The 20,243-nt window shown below is 43.9% G+C and overlaps 1 protein-coding gene across 1 annotated transcript; it reads right to left on the bottom strand.

Moving 5' to 3' along the window:
- Positions 1-15,444: 15,444 nt before the first annotated feature.
- On the bottom strand, positions 15,445-19,844 carry LOC147683586 (uncharacterized). Its single transcript, XM_086942550.1, has 9 exons — positions 19,828-19,844; positions 18,988-19,272; positions 18,666-18,755; positions 18,414-18,561; positions 18,005-18,306; positions 17,674-17,881; positions 17,372-17,461; positions 17,117-17,256; positions 15,445-15,589 (listed from the first exon to the last, which is right to left on the bottom strand). Exons 1-9 carry the CDS (start codon positions 19,842-19,844, stop codon positions 15,445-15,447), a joined length of 1,425 nt encoding a protein of 474 aa, XP_086798676.1.
- Positions 19,845-20,243: the final 399 nt, after the last annotated feature.

Raw genomic sequence — 20,243 nt, 5'->3', positions numbered from 1 at the left:
GGTTAGTTCGCACCTAATGATGATCTTGGTAAAGAGCGCTCGGATTTCTGGCCTGCTTATCGCTCGCAGCGACCCCCCACTCGTGGTTAGTTCGCACCTAATGATGACCTTGGTAAAGATCGCTCGGATTTCTGACCTGCTTTTCGCCCGCAGCTGCCCCCCACACGGCGTTAGTTCGCACCTAATGATGACCGCGCCCTAAGCAGCTGCTCCCCGACACTTAATTAGCACGTACATAATGATGACGTTAGGAGAAGAGCGCACGTTTCGCCCGCAGCTGCTCCTCCAAACGTGGTTAGAACAGGTGTATCGTTGAAGGAAGAGGCTTGTGTGCAAATCTATGGAGACCTGTCAAAAGATGCTGCAGGTGACCTGGAATATTTTGTGAGAATTAGTTTAAGCTATCCAGGGGGAACATGTCCTTTGTGGGCTCTGGTTGACAAGGAGTAGTCATACTTGATTTCGCATTTGATCATAATCGTTTCCAATGCCACAAACAAAATAGAATAGCTATATGTGTCACCTGTGGGAACTGTCTCTAGCACTGGCTTCACATTGCCTTTGTTTTTTTAGAAGTTGATAGCAATCTACCAGGTGTTTCAATTTCAGGGTGGCATGTACATGGACTTATGGTGGCATCCAAGCAGTATGTATCCTCATTATGTGTAAAAAATAATGTGATTCATTTCCTTCTTATGAAGTTCTTCCATTTTCTTTAGTCCTTCAGCCACAGTACTTAGTTTGCCATGAAAGTCACACACAACCTCTCCTTTTTGAAAAATGCGGTCTGTGATGACCGTCATTGTCCTTTCTTGATTAATTACAGAGACTCTGCACCACCGTTGGCGCTGCACACTCTACCGAATGTGCTTATCCATCATCGGTGATGTGGCTTCTGACATTGGCTTCCAGCTGTCTATTACATCTTGTATTTCCGGGACATTTGTCGTCCATGTCATTTTGGAATAAAACTTCTTGACCATCTTTTCGGTCGGTAGCCTTCGTGGAAAATGGTCTGTGATTTAAACAAACAAAATAAAATGAATAATGCTTTCTACAATGGATATTTGTAAATACATTTCAGCAAATCTGAATATTCACTTACTCATGGTTTTCTCCTTTCTCATAAGTTGCTGCTTAACACGCCAGTTAAGATACACCCGACGTTCGTGAATCCCAGAGATTTCAGTTTTTTGTTTTTTTTTGGGTGGCTCCCCATTAAGAGTTACTGGAAACATATTTTCAATGTGTATAAGCATATCATCCCCATCGTCTGCATTAACTTTGGAATTAAACTTCTCACTCTTATGTGCCCATTAAATATACAGAAAAAAAATATTGAAATTATGCCAATAGCAGATCACAATAGTGCTGTGTAATATAAAGAGAATGATTTCAATAGAGATCATTTGCAGGTTTAGTTAATTTAGATTTGCAAAATGCAAGAAAACCTTTAACCCCTTGCATGCTTGTGACGGAACCTTTCCGTCACAAGCCTCGGGTGAGCTGTGCTAGTGACAGAACGGTTCCGTCACAGCCCGCCCGGCGCACCTGCGCGGCGCTGATTTTGCGCCTGCGCGGCGCGTTCCATTGAGCGGCCGCGTTTGTGACGGAACCGTTCCGTCACAAGCACAGCTCACCCGCGAGCCGTGACAGAGCGGTTCCGTCACAAGCACTGGACCGCCGCGCGACCACCCCACCCCCTTAGCGCTGCGGCGGAATAGCCGCCGCAGCGAAGGGGTTACATTTTAGTAACTGAATTCTGAAACAGCATCTTACAGAATATATATGTAAATTAAAGAACAGAAAAAGTAAAACCTAATCTACAAAGTGTTCATACATTTATGACATAGAGAATTATATTTAATAAACAAAAGAAAACATATTACATTGCATACCTTTGATGTTGCTCTTTAGGGAGGGCTGCAAAATGCACATTAGACTTTTGTTTCAAGTCTCTGTAAATGAACACAAACAGTATTAATGGCTAGTTATTGTTTGAAATAAAGGTCTACTTATAACAATTATTTGTTATTGAAGTCTAATGATTATAGTATTGCAACTGTGTTTTCTATAAGTCAAAGAGAGAACAAAAGCAATGATTGTTTTCTCACCGTGGTGTTTCCTGTGTAAGCTTATTCAGCAGTTTTGCTGCAGCACAGATATTTTCTGCCCTCATCATTCTGTAGTGCTTTTCTGCAGTCGATGTAGAATGCGCCATATAATCAGCCACAAGGCTTTTTTCCGCGTCAGAGCAGTCTTTTTTTGTTGCTGTCTCGAAAACACGTCTCGCTTGCTGGCTTGCGATTGAAGGGACACCGTATATGTAAGAATTATTTACATACGACACCTGTTCGACTTTCTATGCATATTTATTTCAAGGATTTATTTGGCTCGTGAGCTGATACCATTTTTGACAGAGGTAATACTAAAGCCATCTATTTGGATGCCAAATTAACCACAATCCCTATTCAACTTATAGACAAACATCAGCCATTCGGAGCATATGAACTTAAAAGTATACAGCCATCACTGCAATAATACCTTTCATGAAATCGGTGGAGATCATTAGATGGATTATATATTGCTCCTCCAGTGGAAGATATGAAAAATGTATCTGTTGAAGCAGTCTTCCTCTTCCTTAACATATCAGGCCTGATCGTTGTGAGATATTGCTCAAACCACTGCAAGTAAAGAGAGAAACTAATATGAATTCACATTAAAATATTACAGATTGTGAATACTTCAGTCACAGATGCATTTTTAAAGGTCAATACGAATTGAACTGTCTATACACACCTGTTCTTCTTCACGGCTTAAACAAAATGATGCAATCTGCTGAGCTGCCGTCTTGTGTTCTTTGACTGCAACAATTGCATAATAGTTGCCGTCCTCATCATGGTATGATCTTCGTTCTTCCCATTATTTAACCTGCTTAATTGTGAGATATTTACAATAATTACATAGTGTTTATAATTCTTTAAAAGTCCTTCTTTTAAGAGATACAAAAATTAACCATTGAGCATGGTCATGCAGAGGAAGAAGGAAGGCTCTGATGCTACGTTGATGGATCCTAGTAATTGTTTTTATTTTGTTACCATACCTGAAAATTCTTCACAACACCAGGTCTTTGTACATGTTTTAGGAGCAATAGTGCCTCTAAGTAGTATAAAACCAGTATTGTATCCTGCATAGAGAATTTCTGCTTGTTGGCGAGTTTTTCGATGACTTCAAGGAATTCCTCCTTTGCTTTCACCAAGATACGTAAGCAGTTTCCAGGAGTTATTTTTTCTGCAATAAACTCCATGTACCTAAGACATATGTGGAAAGTCATGATAAGTGTCAGAGAGAAAATTTGAATCTACAGTTATAGGAAATGTTACTGTTTATTTTCATCTGATGGCTGTTGTACTTAACAAATGATAAACTTTTACCTTCTGTGCGTTACTTCTTTAGAAATGCCTCTACTCATTTTTTTCTGCATATCTTTCATTACGCAGAGAAAATGCTGAGCGGCTGTATATAGGTCAAGTTCACTCTCTCTTAAATCTGTAGCAACAGAAAGGTAATGGACAAAACGCTTTAGATTTTTCATGTAGTTGACAATTGTCTGCTGGGCCAGGCCTGATGTTTTTAGCTGATTGAAAAACTCGCGTGCCCGAGGGATGTTCTTAATGAAATCCGTAGTTGGTTCTTCTGGATTGTAGAAAAATAGGAATCTTGCTACATTTTCCAGCTTTAATTAAACAAGCACTGGCGTTGCCAATAGGTTTCGACTTTTGGAAAGTTGGAGCTATTGGTTTTGTAAATGACATTTTATATTTATATATCGTTATTGGCATTGTCAATAACAATATATAAATATAAAATGTCATTTACAAAACCAATAGCTCCAACTTTCCAAATGCGAAACCTATTGGCAACGCCAGTGCTTGTTTACTTGGGTACTTTCAGTCCAGGAGTCTACCTACCCGGTGCTTTTCGATGTCATGTCACTTACACCCTTCACAACCAATGGCAGGTCGGCACGCTGCTGTGGACACGCGGGGAAAGCAAGTGTTAGGGAAAGCATTGTTCATTCGTTGCTTGGCCTCTGTGCTGGAAGCCTGCATACTGGGTGTGTCTTTAAGTGCTCGCTTGGAATGGGTGGAGGGCCGGGGCTGTCTGAGGGGCAGGCAGGGGATTCACACTGGGTAATGTTTCTTTTATTTTATATGGCGCACGTGTAGTCCGACAGTAGACACTGTCAACTATGTGCATATAGAGTCGAAATAATCGAATCAGGACGCTTCATCAGGGGGTTAATAAGCGCTATATAAATAAATTGCCTTGCACTCGTGTCTTCGTCACAGAAGTGCTCTATGGATGAAGGAAGGTTGTGAGTGAAGTGTTTGGTGACCCGCAGAGCAAGAGCGGCATGGCCGGGAGAGGCGCAAGATGTAAAAACAAGAGCCTGTGGGTTGTGTCGCTACATTTTCTGAGATACCTGATGTGTGTCAGCCTATGTATCTCGCATGCATTACCCAAAGGTTACAACACGGGTGTTAATTCTGTGACTGATGCAAACTCCCAATGTGGGCAGCATTTGCCCAGGTGCTGAGTTCACAAGTTTCCGATTCCGCGCTATTGGCTCTTGTGTCTTTGACGGGGAAAAACAACTGAGAATCTTTATTGTCAAATAGCTAAATTTTTTGATTGGGTCGTCTAAATGCACATGGACATTCCAGAACCTGCAAATTGGAGCACCCCTCTGATTTCCAGATCACACAAATCGTGATGTTGTGGTTATTACTGAACCAGATTCTTAGCAAGTTGGACATGCCAGAAAACATCAGGCAAACAACTGCAAGTTGCGATTTGCCAAAGGCATATGTGAAATCGGCTCGTGGACAAATACCACCGGATTTTAAACTTTGCGCCGGAAACGGAACACCAAAGGGGAAGATTTGCAAGCCCCGTGCGTCACTTTTAATTTGGGGAAAGTGACGCAAAAGTGGCGCAAGGGTTTTTAAATCTGCCCCCAAGATTGTAATCCGGGTCTAAATGCGGATTGCTGTGTGGTTTTAAAGGACCTGAGAACCAGCCCTAAAAGGTGCCGTGGTCGTTTCCTGTTCTCTCGTGCGAAGGTAAAGGATTTGTTGCACGCACATGTGCACTTGGTTATGCAGGATATGTTCTAATTGGATTAAACACACATGTAACCGAGAAACAGACAGACACAACAGGAATTAGGAGCACTGTAGGATACACACAACAGAGAACTAGAAATACGGCGTTGTACTCATAAACACAGGAACGTGGTAGTAGACACACAATAAAGTAACAAGACACATAGACATGAGTAAAACGTATACAGAGAAGGGAAACACATGTACAAAAACACGGAGTTCATTATGCACACACATGTGCTATGTAGACACTGCAGAGGCAACAGAAAAAGCACCCATTAAATTAAAAGGAGGGACACGCGAAAATAAAATTATTCAGAAAAGAAACAGACCCAGGTGCGAGTTGATACGAATCAGATGTACTGAAACACACAGGACTAGACACACACTTATGTTATGAATAAATGCACAGCTATCAGCCCGCCGAGAACTGTGCATACAACAGAGAAATAGACATACACATAGTTGGGTACGCACACAACTAACGTGTAGTGACTGCACACAGAGCAGAATAAACACTGATAAAAGTGCCCGACATATACACGCAAATGCAACAGAGGAGATGGACACGCTGTCAAATGTGTATAACACAAAACACATGTCCGCCATATTTCAATGTAAACAAGAGAACATTACAAGCAAACACATTTCAAAAGCAAACGTTACATTGCATGAGGCAAAAGTGGCAATCGTGAGCAAACAAAATACAAGAGGAGCAAACGGTGCAATACAGTAGTAACAAGAAACACCGACAACAAGCAGAAGTGGCATAAACAAAGCAATTAGACATGATATTTGAGCCGAGACAATGCAAATGCAGAGGAACCCGGTACATGGAAACAAGGGTAAACATTCAAACAACAAGAAAGAACGCACTGGGAAGGCACTTCCATAGTCAGGGGAAGGCACCTCCACGGGCAGGTTGTTGGGAGGGGGAGGGGAGGGTGCCTACAGGAGAGCAAGCACAGTACCCCGACCTGAGCTCCTGATAACGTCATGAGGGGGCCCCTTCATGAAACTTGCAGGGGAGGTCACCTCAAGTTTCATTACGCCACTGCCTAATCCCTGCAGACCCTCCCACACATTCAGTGTGGTCGCCTCAGCATGGGGCCGCACGGTTCCCCATTCACTTAATTTCAAGTTTTACCACCATGCACACAAGTCGCAACTCTGCTTGAAAGTTTCCTCTGCATCAGACATCCAAAGCCTCATATCCTGCACACCACCCGGGCCCACCTGAGGAGCTGCCTAACCAATAAAGAGTGTTGTGCTTTTCCAAGAACAAGAACCGAAGTACAGACTTGGCTTAATGGCGGCAACGTTGACTGCTGAAGCATCAGTTTTCACTGATTGAGGGATGGATGCAGTCACTGCTGGGAGGAGGTGCGGGGGCTCATAGAAGGGGCTACGGCGGAGTTATCGAGGAGGTGTTAAATGGTCTGCGTGGCAAAGTAACCCAGTGTCCGAGTTCTTCAAACTGGGGGCTTAAGTGTTCGGGGGGCTCAGCAGGCTCTGGACATGAGTAGCACCGCGCTCTCGTTTTAAAGGATAAACAATGAGCGGCTTCAAGAGACTTTATAATGGTTCATCTCTAACAACTTTTGTCCTGACTGGGAGTGTGTGAAAGAGATAACAGAACTGCAGAAATGTTTAGACATAATTAAACATTGCCAATGTAACAGGGGGGTGAAATTATTTTTTATTACAAGGGGGGTGGGGTTAAGACGTTTGAAGACCACTGCTGTGAGCGATGTCTGATCTAATAAAGTGGTGTCACTGATTTATCATTGTGAGTGCGGAGGTGGGCGTCCTGCTGGGTCGGAAGGGGCGGTTCGGTGCACCCTGGTACCGTGACGACTGAGTTACTTTTTCGGCTCTCTGGCCCTGCAAATATAGAGAAAGCTCCCCAGCCAGAATCTCAGCTCTTGGAGGCAGCCAGTCCTCATTCAATAGTACGCTATCTCGGCCGTATATGCCTGGCTATCAAGTGACCATATATATATATGACAAGCCGTTGTATATGCTTTGTTAACGTGTGTATACCTTGGTGGCGTAAACTTAATAAGCGTTAGCAAATTAAGCCCTGATCTGTCGGTATGCCACCCAGAGCACGTGCATTAACCAGCTGTGCACATTACTCCAGCCCCTGGTTGCGGGTGCCTGGCGCCTCGGAGGGCCGTGTGGGCAGCCCGCGAGGGCTCGGAAAAGGGCGGAGGCTCCGAGGGCTACCAGCGAGGCTGGTGGGCTCCTAGGATCACAATGAGGGTCTCGTAGCTAGAGCTGCAACTCTGTTTAGTGGAGGCTGTTTAGTGTGCCGGGGGCCTGGCGAAGTCTTTTTAAGGTTGAGTAACTGGCCCGTCAGGGGGTTGTTGGGAGGGGGGAGGGGAGGGCGCCTACAGGAGAGACCTTGGTAAAATGCAGGGGCCTTTCATCATCCGGAGGTATTTTGGGCAAGGGCGTAGCTAGAGCTTGTGGCGCCCGGGGCTATCCCTCAGATTGCCGCCCCTTGGGGGTGGGGGTGGGGGGGGGGGAGGGTGGAGTGTAGTTTATTAAACTCAAATCAACAATTTAAATAAACAGACTCTTATTGGACACACCTAAATATTGAAAAACGTGTTCACAACACTGAATCCATAAATAAGTAAATACTATAGCAATACGGTGTGCAGTACCTACCAGAAGCAAATAGTTGTTCAAGTTGTCTCATTGGCTGTATCACTGAGTCATCCGTGAATTCAGAGTCTATAGTATAGTACTCGGTAAGAGCCTTCCCAGCATCAAAATATTTCTGGTAGACAGATGTCCATGTTAAGACCGGCTCCATGTTCATGTCTATAGACTTGCTGTGGGCCGTGACTCTGAATGCCACGCCGCCAGTGCAATGCATTGAGATCATTTTTGCCAGGTTATATTCCACGGGTGCAGTTTGCTTACGTGCCCACGTTCTGCTTTCTTGTTTGCTTTGTAGTCAAGGTGCGTGCCTGGCTGCCTGCAAGACAGACAGTAAAGCAGGCAGCAAGAAGAATGGTCTCCCTCCGACTCCTCCACACGACAAAGGGCAAGCGTAGGGGGCAGTGAGCGCAACAGCGAGGGCTGGCCAAAAATGTCCTTCAGGGCCGTCATTGGTTGTGCTCGCGCGCGCCGCGCACACTACCACTGATTGACGGCCCTGGAGGACTAGTGTGAGCGAGGGCAAGGCAGTTACGGTAACGGACGGCAACTACTGCAGGCAGCAGGCACAGCCGCCCTGGAGGACTAGTGTGAGCGAGGGCAAGGCAGTTACGGTAACGGACGGCAACTACTGCAGGCAGCAGGCACAGCCGCACAGTGCAAACGCGGGACGGACTTTAAATTGCTAAAACTAAGTCCCGCCGCTCCCTTTCATAAATGTTGAATGCTAATTGCAGCAAGTTCAGACAAATGATGAGAACGATATATCATTTCCGTTTGTTCTAAAGAAGCTCGCATTCGCACTTTATTAATTCGGAAAGTGACTCATGTGTTTAATTAGTAATGGTTAATTCTGGTATTCTTCCATGTCCCAGTACTCGCTAGTACAGTGCTAGCACTAGGCACCGGGTTTGTGTGCATTACATGCACTATAATATAGAAATAACTAGCCACTATTGAGCCAAGAAGGACAAACTTCTGTTCCACTCTGGTTACAGCTATTCTGCGCTAGAAATTGCCTGACAATTTATCGGAGTTACAACATAAGTGCAATTTGTCCTGTGTGTAAAAAATAAACTGCCAGGCACAGTCTCAAATGAATGGTGTGCACTAACTGGCATTGCGACCCAGTATTAATAAAATGCGGCAGAAATCAACTTCAAAGTAGAGTCTGAAGAAGACCCAGAATGCATGAATGACTCACCTAACTGCTGCTGGTAAACAGGCGCTGGGGAGTGTATGCTCCATACTGAGCGCGCTTCGCTGCTTGGTTTCGTCTTGGGCCTGAACTCTTCGGTTGGTTGGACATAGGGGGCACAAGTTACAACAGCAGGCGCCAGGCGGAAGTTAAAGAGGTTATCTGAACAGACGTCGTTGGACCCTGCCAAGCAGTGACCTGTTTTCGCTTAAAAGTGTTTATTATTCCTCCTGACTGGCTGGTAGTGACACTTCATTTTTGCGAGCTCTTCAGCCAGAGAGACCTCCACAGCACCCCCTAAATGTAAGAGCTTACTGCAACACTGAAATAATTTCTTCGGGCACTGAGACACAGCATAGTTAGGATTCTCTCTTGCGCCGTTCTGTGTGTCGGCCTCCACAGCGGCAGTAAATCCTCCAGTACTACGAGCCACCTCCTGTGAGCCTAATCATGTAACTACACAACAGTCGGCACAATCCTCATGGCGCCACTTTCAAGGACGGGCACCCAGAAAGTTACCTTTAGGCATCAATGCTGGTGGTCGCTACGGACAGGCTGAGCCGGCAGCAAATTTAAAATCGGACCCACGCATTAGTTAGACAGTCTGCCTGCCGGTGCGTCCAACACCGGTAAAATATACGCAGCACACACTAGTTAATTCATGTGCCTACCGGCGCACAGCATGCCAAACACCAGGTCCAGTCCCCGCTTAAATTCCTACCAATCCGACCTCACTTCCCTTCACAACCGGACGTGAGGTCACACCCCCGCCCGCCACAGCCAGTACGCAACCACTGCTGAGGGCAGGCCCCACCCGCCGCAGGTTACGGTATCAGAATGGGCATGACACTGCCACTCGGCTGGGTGACCTCAGGCTCTTCTAGAGTGAGTGACTCAGCCGCGCCCGCAATTTCAGCACAGCTATGTTAAACAAGCAGCAGTCAGTGCACAATTAACTCTCGCAAGTATCACAGGCAGGCGCCGGCAGTCTGGCGTTTCCAGTTAATTCAGCGCGGCTGGTACAGAGCAGAGAGACAGTGCCTTTAAAATGCGTGACTATGTATTTCAGTGCGGTGTTGCGAAACACCGCACTGAAATGCGTTAGTCACGTCCGTTGTGTGACACTTGGCAGGCCGGCGCCGCGAGATCATTCCGATGGGAGGGAAGATCATAACTACGGTACACCGGCCCGCGCGGCCGCGGCCGCCTCAACAAAGGTGCCGCCTGGGGCGGACCGCCCCCCACGCCCCCCCCTAGCTACGCGGGTGATTTTGGGTTGGGGGGCAGGGAGGCGGGCACTGTGAGAACAGGGAGGGGGTCGGCGAGGTCTGTTCCAAGAGGGGACAAAAAAACAAGTAGCCCAGTGCAAAGTGCATGACACGCTGATCTGCTAAGCCAGTTCGACTGCAACAACAGAGACAAGTCAGGTCCCGGGCCGCGCTGTGATTGGCTGACGTCACGGGGGTGTCCCGGCCGGCAGCCAATCACAGCGCGGCCCGGGAATGACGTCACGGGGGTGTCCCGGGCCAGCAGCCAATCGCAGCGCGGCCCGGGACAAAGGGGCAGGGCTTAAAAAAAGCACCAGAAACGCCCCCGAATCGCGTTTTCAAGAGAAAGCGCGATTGACAGCCTCTGTCTCCCAATGGCTAGCCTCCATTTATGGAGCTAGCCAATGAGAGGCAGAGGCGGGGCCGACATCCCTACTGTAGACAATAGTTTTCGATCTGGGAGGGGCTTTGCCCCTCGTCAGGTCGAAACCTAAAAAATACAGATAACAGTTATTATATAATTTGCTGAAAATCATGATTAATAGTATTCGCAGTAGAAAAAGCTATAATACTAAGAGCCTTTTTATATTACCTCTTGCTTGAAGTTGCAGACAGAGAGATCCTCTTTCAAATAGTTCCGCAAACCAACTAAAAGTTGGCAATCCAAGGAATGCTTCCGGTAAAGTCCCATGTCACTAAGCTTCTTGCGTATGGATGTCTGCCATGATTTTCCTTTTGGGCTGTTGAATTGAATGGTGAAACGTTTTAGAAAACAAACAGTTTAAGATTAAATAGTTAACCAAGATGCAGGTAATGCAAACAGATAGTGGTTATTTAAACTTACGGTTGATATAATTCAGATTCTTTCTCAGTTCCTTCTTCCTCGTCTATCTGAAGGTCAGCATCCATTTCTTCTTCTGATGTCACAGGAAGTCTTAAAAGAAAGGGTTATATTTGAGCCTTAAAAATGGAGTGGACAAATATACAAGGTAATAAAAAACACAGGTTTCCTTACACGGTTGCAACAATATGCATGGATAGAATGGAGACCCCCCCCCCCAAAATTAAAATCATCTGTTAGTGAAATAGAGGATATATAACAATTGATAATGTATGAAGAGCTAACAATTATAGCAAACTAACAATAATTACCGAAAGATTGTTTACTTACATAACAACTGAATCAACAGGCTTTCCAACAACGAAACAACCATTTGTTTCCAACATTTTTATAAAAGGTATCTGGGCCTCTTCATTGATAAGAAGCTTGAGATTTTTATAATTGTAGATCCTTCCCTTCGCAAGATGGTCAATCATGGATGATCTAGCTTCTTTGACTGTTTTTCTAATCTCTTCAGGAGTGCTTTGCTTCATGCAAACTCTAGACAAGTGAAGTGGCAACTGCAAACTGTTTTTAAAACACTTCACGCAAACAAGAGGAATGCGATTGACTTTGCTAGGAAGAAAAAAAAAAGTTGCACATTTAGAATAGCAATTTTTTTTAAGCAGAATGACATGAAATATACTGCAATTAAAAGTAAAAGACTATGTATAAACACATAGAAATAATGAAAGATATAAAAAGAATTAAGGAAAACCATATATCTGTAAAACATTTTATTGTTGACAGGCAGGTTGAACTTTGGATATGATCTGGCTCTCTGATGGCTATGTCATTATAAGCATCAAGTGTGACCTTATCCTAATCCTTCAGCTCAGGGTTTCAGGACCTAACATGACAGGCAGTTTGCACCAGGCTGAAGGAAAGGTAGGCTCATTTAGGTCAAGGAGCCACCTGCAAACACACATGACCTTTGAAGCAAGAGGTTGTATTCAGTGCAGTTCTTTTTCGCCAGTTTGTACATATTAGGAATACAGTAGACATGCAATTTGAAACACTTGGACAGCTGTACCAGTTTCCAGGTTAAATGTAGCAAAACAAAATAAAACACAAATTCAATATAGTTAAATATAAATCTTTGCAAAAGCAGCCCATGCACATAGACTTACTTCAGAGGGGTATCCATTCCAAAGGTTTTAAAGAAGAAAGTTATCGGGCTAGCAATAAACAATCTTGACCACCAATATCCACCTGTACTCAGCGGAGCTCAAGCACAGGATGCTAGTGGGAAGATGTCCTGCTACTTACACAGATAGTTAGGGGGGGGGGGACATTACCTGCAATGATTCCATTGGCTAAAGTAGAGTAGTATTACACCTCCCTAGTGTTAACCCCTCCCTACAGAAAGGTGTAGCCAATAGAATCAATGGAAGCAGGTCTCCACCCACCTGGCAGTCTGCAAAAATGCCAGGCTTAGTCTACACTAAATTCTATTACTTCCACAGCTCTGAACAGTTTGGTGCTTCCCAGATATCCACGATCCTTTCTTGCAGCATGGATTCTTCTATGGGGTAAGTGTATGAAACGTTGCTCCCATAATTAAAATATGAGAAAGGAAATTATTGTTATGGTGCTCCTCGAAGACTTACATTTCCAGAATGTATTTCAGCTGATTTGCGAGGTAGACTGCATTCGGGAGCCTTGCACGCTCACATGTGCAATTTTCAGTGTGCGTGGGTGTACCGTCGGGGCCTGTGAAGTGCAGGCCCTGTGGGGTACCATTTGTGACTTTGGCACAGTCCCCACAGGGTGGATGAGAGTGTGTGCCCCAACAGGGCTGGTGGTGAAACTGCCTGTCCGGTGCTTGGCCCCAAGATATGCGCTTGCAGGCGCGAGGGTGCGGGCCTTGAAAAGGTTGGTTGGAGTGGCTTTAACTCGGTGTGAGGACAGGAACATGGGGGCACCTGGAATGTCTGCCCTGCTTATCGCCTGCCGCTGACACATGCTGTGAAAGGAGACATGCAATCTCTGCATTGATGCGCAAACAGTACCAACATATATAACATCCTACAGGCCCATCGGGGGATCGTGTGTGCCTGTGGCTCATGCAGGGCTGTCAGGTATGTGTGTGTTAGATATGGCCAGATTACCTGTATGCGTGGTGGATGGCATTCGGGAGCTTTGCACGCTCACCTGTGCAAGTTTTGTGAGCAGTGCAGGCCCTGTGGGTACCATTTGTGACTTCTGCACACTCCACACAGGGTGGACAAGATTGTGTGCCCCAAAAGACCAGTCAGGTGCAGTGAGTACACCCCTGGTGCCCTGTATACATGACCATGCGTGTCACAGGCGCGGTCCATGTGGGTTGCGAGAGATCTTGTATGTATGTATTTGTTTGTAGAAAGTAGAATCACATCTCCACACATGACTCGGGGACCTCCCCACACATGACTCAGGGACCTCCCCACACATGACTCAGGGACCTCCCCACACCACTAAGGGACACCTCCACACCACTAAGGGACACCTGCACACCACTCAAGGACACCGCCACATCACTCAGGGACACCGCCACATCACTCAGGGACACCGCCACATCACTCAGGGACACCGCCACATCACTCAGGGAAACCACCACATCACTCAGAGACACCACCACAACACTCAGGGACAGACCTGAACGGACAGATACGGCCAGATTACCTGTATGCGTGGTGGGAGGGAGACAGAGACGGAGGGAGACGGAGGGAGACAGAGGGTGGAAGATAGAGGGATAGAGCGAAAGGGAGGAAGAAAGAAAAAACTGAAAAAGTGTGGGAAGGAAAAAAGGCACCCCACAGTAGCAACACCAAGGGGGGACAACTGACTGGTACTCGCCAGAAAACCCCATTTCTCATCATCGGTTACCTTTTTTCCAAAAAGAAAGGGAAGGGAAAATGTGTGTGCAATATAAAAAAGACATGACACCAATACAACATAATAAGAAACTAATGACACATAAAATGAAATACATCACACAAATAAAACAAAAAACGAAACCAATGAAACATAAAATGAAAGAGAACCTAGATGTGATTCTACTTTCTACAAACAAATACACACATACAAGATCTCTCGCAACCCATAGGGACTGCACTGCGGCGCCTGTGACACGCATGGTCATATATACAGGGCACCAGGGGTGTACTCACTGCACACACACTCATTGCGCCTGTTTGTGTCCTACAGGCCCTAGATACGGCCAGATTACCTGTATGCGTGGTGGACGGCATTCGGGTGCCTTGCACGCTCACCTGTGCAAGTTTTGTGCCCTGCTTTTCGCCCACAGCTGCCCCCCACTCGTAGTTAGTTCGCACCTAATGATGACCTTGGTAAAGAGCGCTCGGATTTCTGGCCTGCTTTTCGCCCGCAGCTGCCCCCCACTCATGGTTAGTTCGCACCTAATGATGATCTTGGTAAAGAGCGCTCGGATTTCTGGCCTGCTTATCGCTCGCAGCGACCCCCCACTCGTGGTTAGTTCGCACCTAATAATGACCTTGGTAAAGATCGCTCGGATTTCTGACCTGCTTTTCGCCCGCAGCTGCCCCCCACACGGCGTTAGTTCGCACCTAATGATGACCGCGCCCTAAGCAGCTGCTCCCCGACACGTAATTAGCACGTACATAATGATGACGTTAGGAGAAGAGCGCACGTTTCGCCCGCAGCTGCTCCTCCAAACGTGGTTAGAACAGGTGTATCGTTGAAGGAAGAGGCTTGTGTGCAAATCTATGGAGACCTGTCAAAAGATGCTGCAGGTGACCTGGAATATTTTGTGAGAATTAGTTTAAGCTATCCAGGGGGAACATGTCCTTTGTGGGCTCTGGTTGACAAGGAGTAGTCATACTTGATTTCGCATTTGATCATAATCGTTTCCAATGCCACAAACAAAATAGAATAGCTATATGTGTCACCTGTGGGAACTGTCTCTAGCACTGGCTTCACATTGCCTTTGTTTTTTTAGAAGTTGATAGCAATCTACCAGGCGTTTCAATTTCAGGGTGGCATGTACATGGACTTATGGTGGCATCCAAGCAGTATGTATCCTCATTATGTGTAAAAAATAATAAGTGATTCATTTCCTTCTTATGAAGTTCTTCCATTTTCTTTAGTCCTTCAGCCACAGTACTTAGTTTGCCATGAAAGTCACACACAACCTCTCCTTTTTGAAAAATGCGGTCTGTGATGACCGTCATTGTCCTTTCTTGATTAATTACAGAGACTCTGCACCACCGTTGGCGCTGCACACTCTACCGAATGTGCTTATCCATCATCGGTGATGTGGCTTCTGACATTGGCTTCCAGCTGTCTATTACATCTTGTATTTCCGGGACATTTGTCGTCCATGTCATTTTGGAATAAAACTTCTTCACCATCTTTTCGGTCGGTAGCCTTCGTGGAAAATGGTCTGTGATTTAAACAAACAAAATAAAATTAATAATGCTTTCTACAATGGATATTTGTAAATACATTTCAGCAAATCTGAATATTCACTTACTCATGGTTTTCTCCTTTCTCATAAGTTGCTGCTTAACACGCCAGTTAAGATACACCCGACGTTCGTGAATCCCAGAGATTTCAGTTTTTTTTTTTTTTGGGTGGCTCCCCATTAAGAGTTACTGGAAACATATTTTCAATGTGTATAAGCATATCATCCCCATCGTCTGCATTAACTTTGGAATTAAACTTCTCACTCTTATGTGCCCATTAAATATACAGAAAAAAAATATTGAAATTATGCCAATAGCAGATCACAATAGTGCTGTGTAATATAAAGAGAATGATTTCAATAGAGATCATTTGCAGGTTTAGTTAATTTAGATTTGCAAAATGCAAGAAAACCTTTAACCCCTTGCATGCTTGTGACGGAACCTTTCCGTCACAAGCCTCGGGTGAGCTGTGCTAGTGACAGAACGGTTCCGTCACAGCCCGCTCGGCGCACCTGCGCGGCGCTGATTTTGCGCCTGCGCGGCGCGTTCCATTGAGCGGCCGCGTTTGTGACGGAACCGTTCCGTCACAAGCACAGCTCACCCGCGAGCCATGACGGAGCGGTTCCGTCACAAGCACTGGACCGCCGCGCGACCACCCCACCCCCTTAGCGCTGCGGCGGAATAGCCGCCGCAGCGAAGGGGTTACATTTTAGTAACTGAATTCTGAAACAGCATCTTACAGAATATATATGTAAATTAAAGAACAGAAAAAGTAAAACCTAATCTACAAAGTGTTCATACATTTATGACATAGAGAATTATATTTAATAAACAAAAGAAAACATATTACATTGCATACCTTTGATGTTGCTCTTTAGGGAGGGCTGCAAAATGCACATTAGACTTTTGTTTCAAGTCTCTGTAAATGAACACAAACCGTATTAATGGCTAGTTATTGTTTGAAATAAAGGTCTAATTATAACAATTATTTGTCATTGAAGTCTAATGATTATAGTATTGCAACTGTGTTTTCTATAAGTCAAAGAGAGACCAAAAGCAATGATTGTTTTCTCACCGTGGTGTTTCCTGTGTAAGCTTATTCAGCAGTTTTGCTGCAGCACAGATATTTTCTGCCCTCATCATTCTGTAGTGCTTTCCTGCAGTCGATGTAGAATGCGCCATATAATCAGCCACAAGGCTTTTTTCCGCGTCAGAGCAGTCTTTTTTTGTTGCTGTCTCGAAAACACGTCTCGCTTGCTGGCTTGTGATTGAAGGGACACCGTATCTGTAAGAATTATTTACATACGACACCTGTTCGACTTTCTATGCATATTTATTTCAAGGATTTATTTGGCTCGTGAGCTGATACCATTTTTTACAGAGGTAATACTAAAGCCATCTATTTGGATGCCAAATTAACCACAATCCCTATTCAACTTATAGACAAACATCAGCCATTCGGAGCATATGAACTTAAAAGTATACAGCCATCACTGCAATAATACCTTTCATGAAATCGGTGGAGATCATTAGATGGATTATATATTGCTCCTCCAGTGGAAGATATGAAAAATGTATCTGTTGAAGCAGTCTTCCTCTTCCTTAACATATCAGGCCTGATCGTTGTGAGATATTGCTCAAACCACTGCAAGTAAAGAGAGAAACTAATATGAATTCACATTAAAATATTACAGATTGTGAATACTTCAGTCACAGATGCATTTTTAAAGGTCAATACGAATTGAACTGTCTATACACACCTGTTCTTCACGGCTTAAACAAAATGATGCAATCTGCTGAGCTGCCGTCTTGTGTTCTTTGACTGCAACAATTGCATAATAGTTGCCGTCCTCATCATGGTATGATCTTCGTTCTTCCCATTATTTAACCTGCTTAATTGTGAGATATTTACAATAATTACATAGTGTTTATAATTCTTTAAAAGTCCTTCTTTTAAGAGATACAAAAATTAACCATTGAGCATGGTCATGCAGAGGAAGGAAGGCAGGCTCTGATGCTACGTTGATGGATCCTAGTAATTGTTTTTATTTTGTTACCATACCTGAAAATTCTTCACAACACCAGGTCTTTGTACATGTTTTAGGAGCAATAGTGCCTCTAAGTAGTATAAAACCAGTATTGTATCCTGCATAGAGAATTTCTGCTTGTTGGCGAGTTTTTCGATGACTTCAAGGAATTCCTCCTTTGCTTTCACCAAGATACGTAAGCAGTTTCCAGGAGTTATTTTTTCTGCAGTAAACTCCATGTACCTAAGACATATGTGGAAAGTCATGATAAGTGTCAGAGAGAAAATTTGAATCTACAGTTATAGGAAATGTTACTGTTTATTTTCATCTGATGGCTGTTGTACTTAACAAATCATAAACTTTTACCTTCTGTGCGTTACTTCTTTAGAAATGCCTCTACTAATTTTTTTCTGCATATCTTTCATTACGCAAAGAAAATGCTGAGCGGCTGGATATAGGTCAAGTTCACTCTCTCTTAAATCTGTAGCAACAGAAAGGTAATGGACAAAACACTTTAGATTTTTCATGTAGTTGACAATTGTCTGCTGGGCCAGGCCTGATGTTTTTAGCTGATTGAAAAACTCGCGTGCCCGAGGGATGTTCTTAATGAAATCCGTAGTTGGTTCTTCTGGATTGTAGAAAAATAGGAATCTTGCTACATTTTCCAGCTTTAATTAAAAAAATACAGATAGGTTATTATATAATTTGCTGAAAATCATGATTAATAGTATTCGCAGTAGAAAAAGCTATAATACTAAGAGCCTTTTTATATTACCTCTTGCTTGAAGTTGCAGACGGAGAGATCCTCTTTCAAATAGTTCCGCAAACCAACTAAAAGTTGGCAATCCAAGGAATGCTTCCGGTAAAGTCCCATGTCACTAAGCTTCTTGCGTATGGATGTCTGCCATGATTTTCCTTTTGGGCTGTTGAATTGAATGGTGAAACGTTTTAGAAAACAAACAGTTTAAGATTAAATAGTTAACCAAGATGCAGGTAATGCAAACAGATAGTGGTTATTTAAACTTACGGTTGATATAATTCAGATTCTTTCTCAGTTCCTTCTTCCTCGTCTATCTGAAGGTCAGCATCCATTTCTTCTTCTGATGTCACAGGAAGTCTTAAAAGAAAGGGTTATATTTGAGCCTTAAAAATGGAGTGGACAAATATACAAGGTAATAAAAAACACAGGTTTCCTTACACGGTTGCAACAATATGCATGGATAGAATGGAGACCCCCCCAAATTAAAATCATCTGTTAGTGAAATAGAGGATATATAACAATTGATAATGTATAAAGAGCTAACAATTATAGCAAACTAACAATAATTACCGAAAGATTGTTTACTTACATAACAACTGGATCAACAGGCTTTCCAACAACGAAACAACCATTTGTTTCCAACATTTTTATAAAAGGTATCTGGGCCTCTTCATTGATAAGAAGCTTGAGATTTTTATAATTGTAGATCCTTCCCTTCGCAAGATGGTCAATCGTGGATGATCTAGCTTCTTTGACTGTTTTTCTAATCTCTTCAGGAGTGCTTTGCTTCATGCAAACTCTAGACAAGTGAAGTGGCAACTGCAAACTGTTTTTAAAACACTTCACGCAAACAAGAGGAATGCGATTGACTTTGCTAGGAGGAAAAAAAAAAGTTGCACATTTAGAATAGCAATTTTTTTAAGCAGAATGACATTAAATATACTGCAATTAAAAGTAAAAGACTATGTATAAACACATAGAAATAATGAAAGAGATATAAAAAGAATTAAGGAAAACCATATATCTGTAAAACATTTTATTGTTGACAGGCAGGTTGAACTTTGGATATGATCTGGCTCTCTGATGGCTATGTCATTATAAGCATCAAGTGTGACCTTATCCTAATCCTTCAGCTCAGGGTTTCAGGACCTAACATGACAGGCAGTTTGCACCAGGCTGAAGGAAAGGTAGGCTCATTTAGGTCAAGGAGCCACCTGCAAACACACATGACCTTTGAAGCAAGAGGTTGTATTCAGTGCAGTTCTTTTTCGCCAGTTTGTACATATTAGGAATACAGTAGACATGCAATTTGAAACACTTGGACAGCTGTACCAGTTTCCAGGTTAAATGTAGCAAAACAAAATAAAACACAAATTCAATATAGTCAAATATAAATCTTTGCAAAAGCAGCCCATGCACATAGACTTACCTCAGAGGAGTATCCATTCCAAAGGTTTTAAAGAAGAAAGTTATCTGGCTAGCAATAAACAATCTTGACCACCAATATCCACCTGTACTCAGCGGAGCTCAAGCACAGGATGCTAGTGGGAAGATGCCCTGCTACTTAAACAGATAGTTAGGGGGGGGGACATTACCTGCAATGATTCCATTGGCTAAAGTAGAGTAGTATTACACCTCCCTAGTGTTAACCCCTCCCTACAGAAAGGTGTAGCCAATAGAATCAATGGAAGCAGGTCTCCACCCACCTGGCAGTCTGCAAAAATGCCAGGCTTAGTCTACACTAAATGTTATTACTTCCACAGCTCTGAACAGTTTGGTGCTTCCCAGATATCCCTGATCCTTTCTTGCAGCATGGATTCTTCTATGGGGTAAGTGTATGAAACG

This window comes from Lissotriton vulgaris, chromosome 11 (genome assembly GCF_964263255.1).
Source record: "Lissotriton vulgaris chromosome 11, aLisVul1.2, whole genome shotgun sequence".
Taxonomy (NCBI): Eukaryota; Metazoa; Chordata; class Amphibia; order Caudata; family Salamandridae; genus Lissotriton; species Lissotriton vulgaris.
This window is presented reverse-complemented; position numbering and strand designations above follow the sequence as displayed.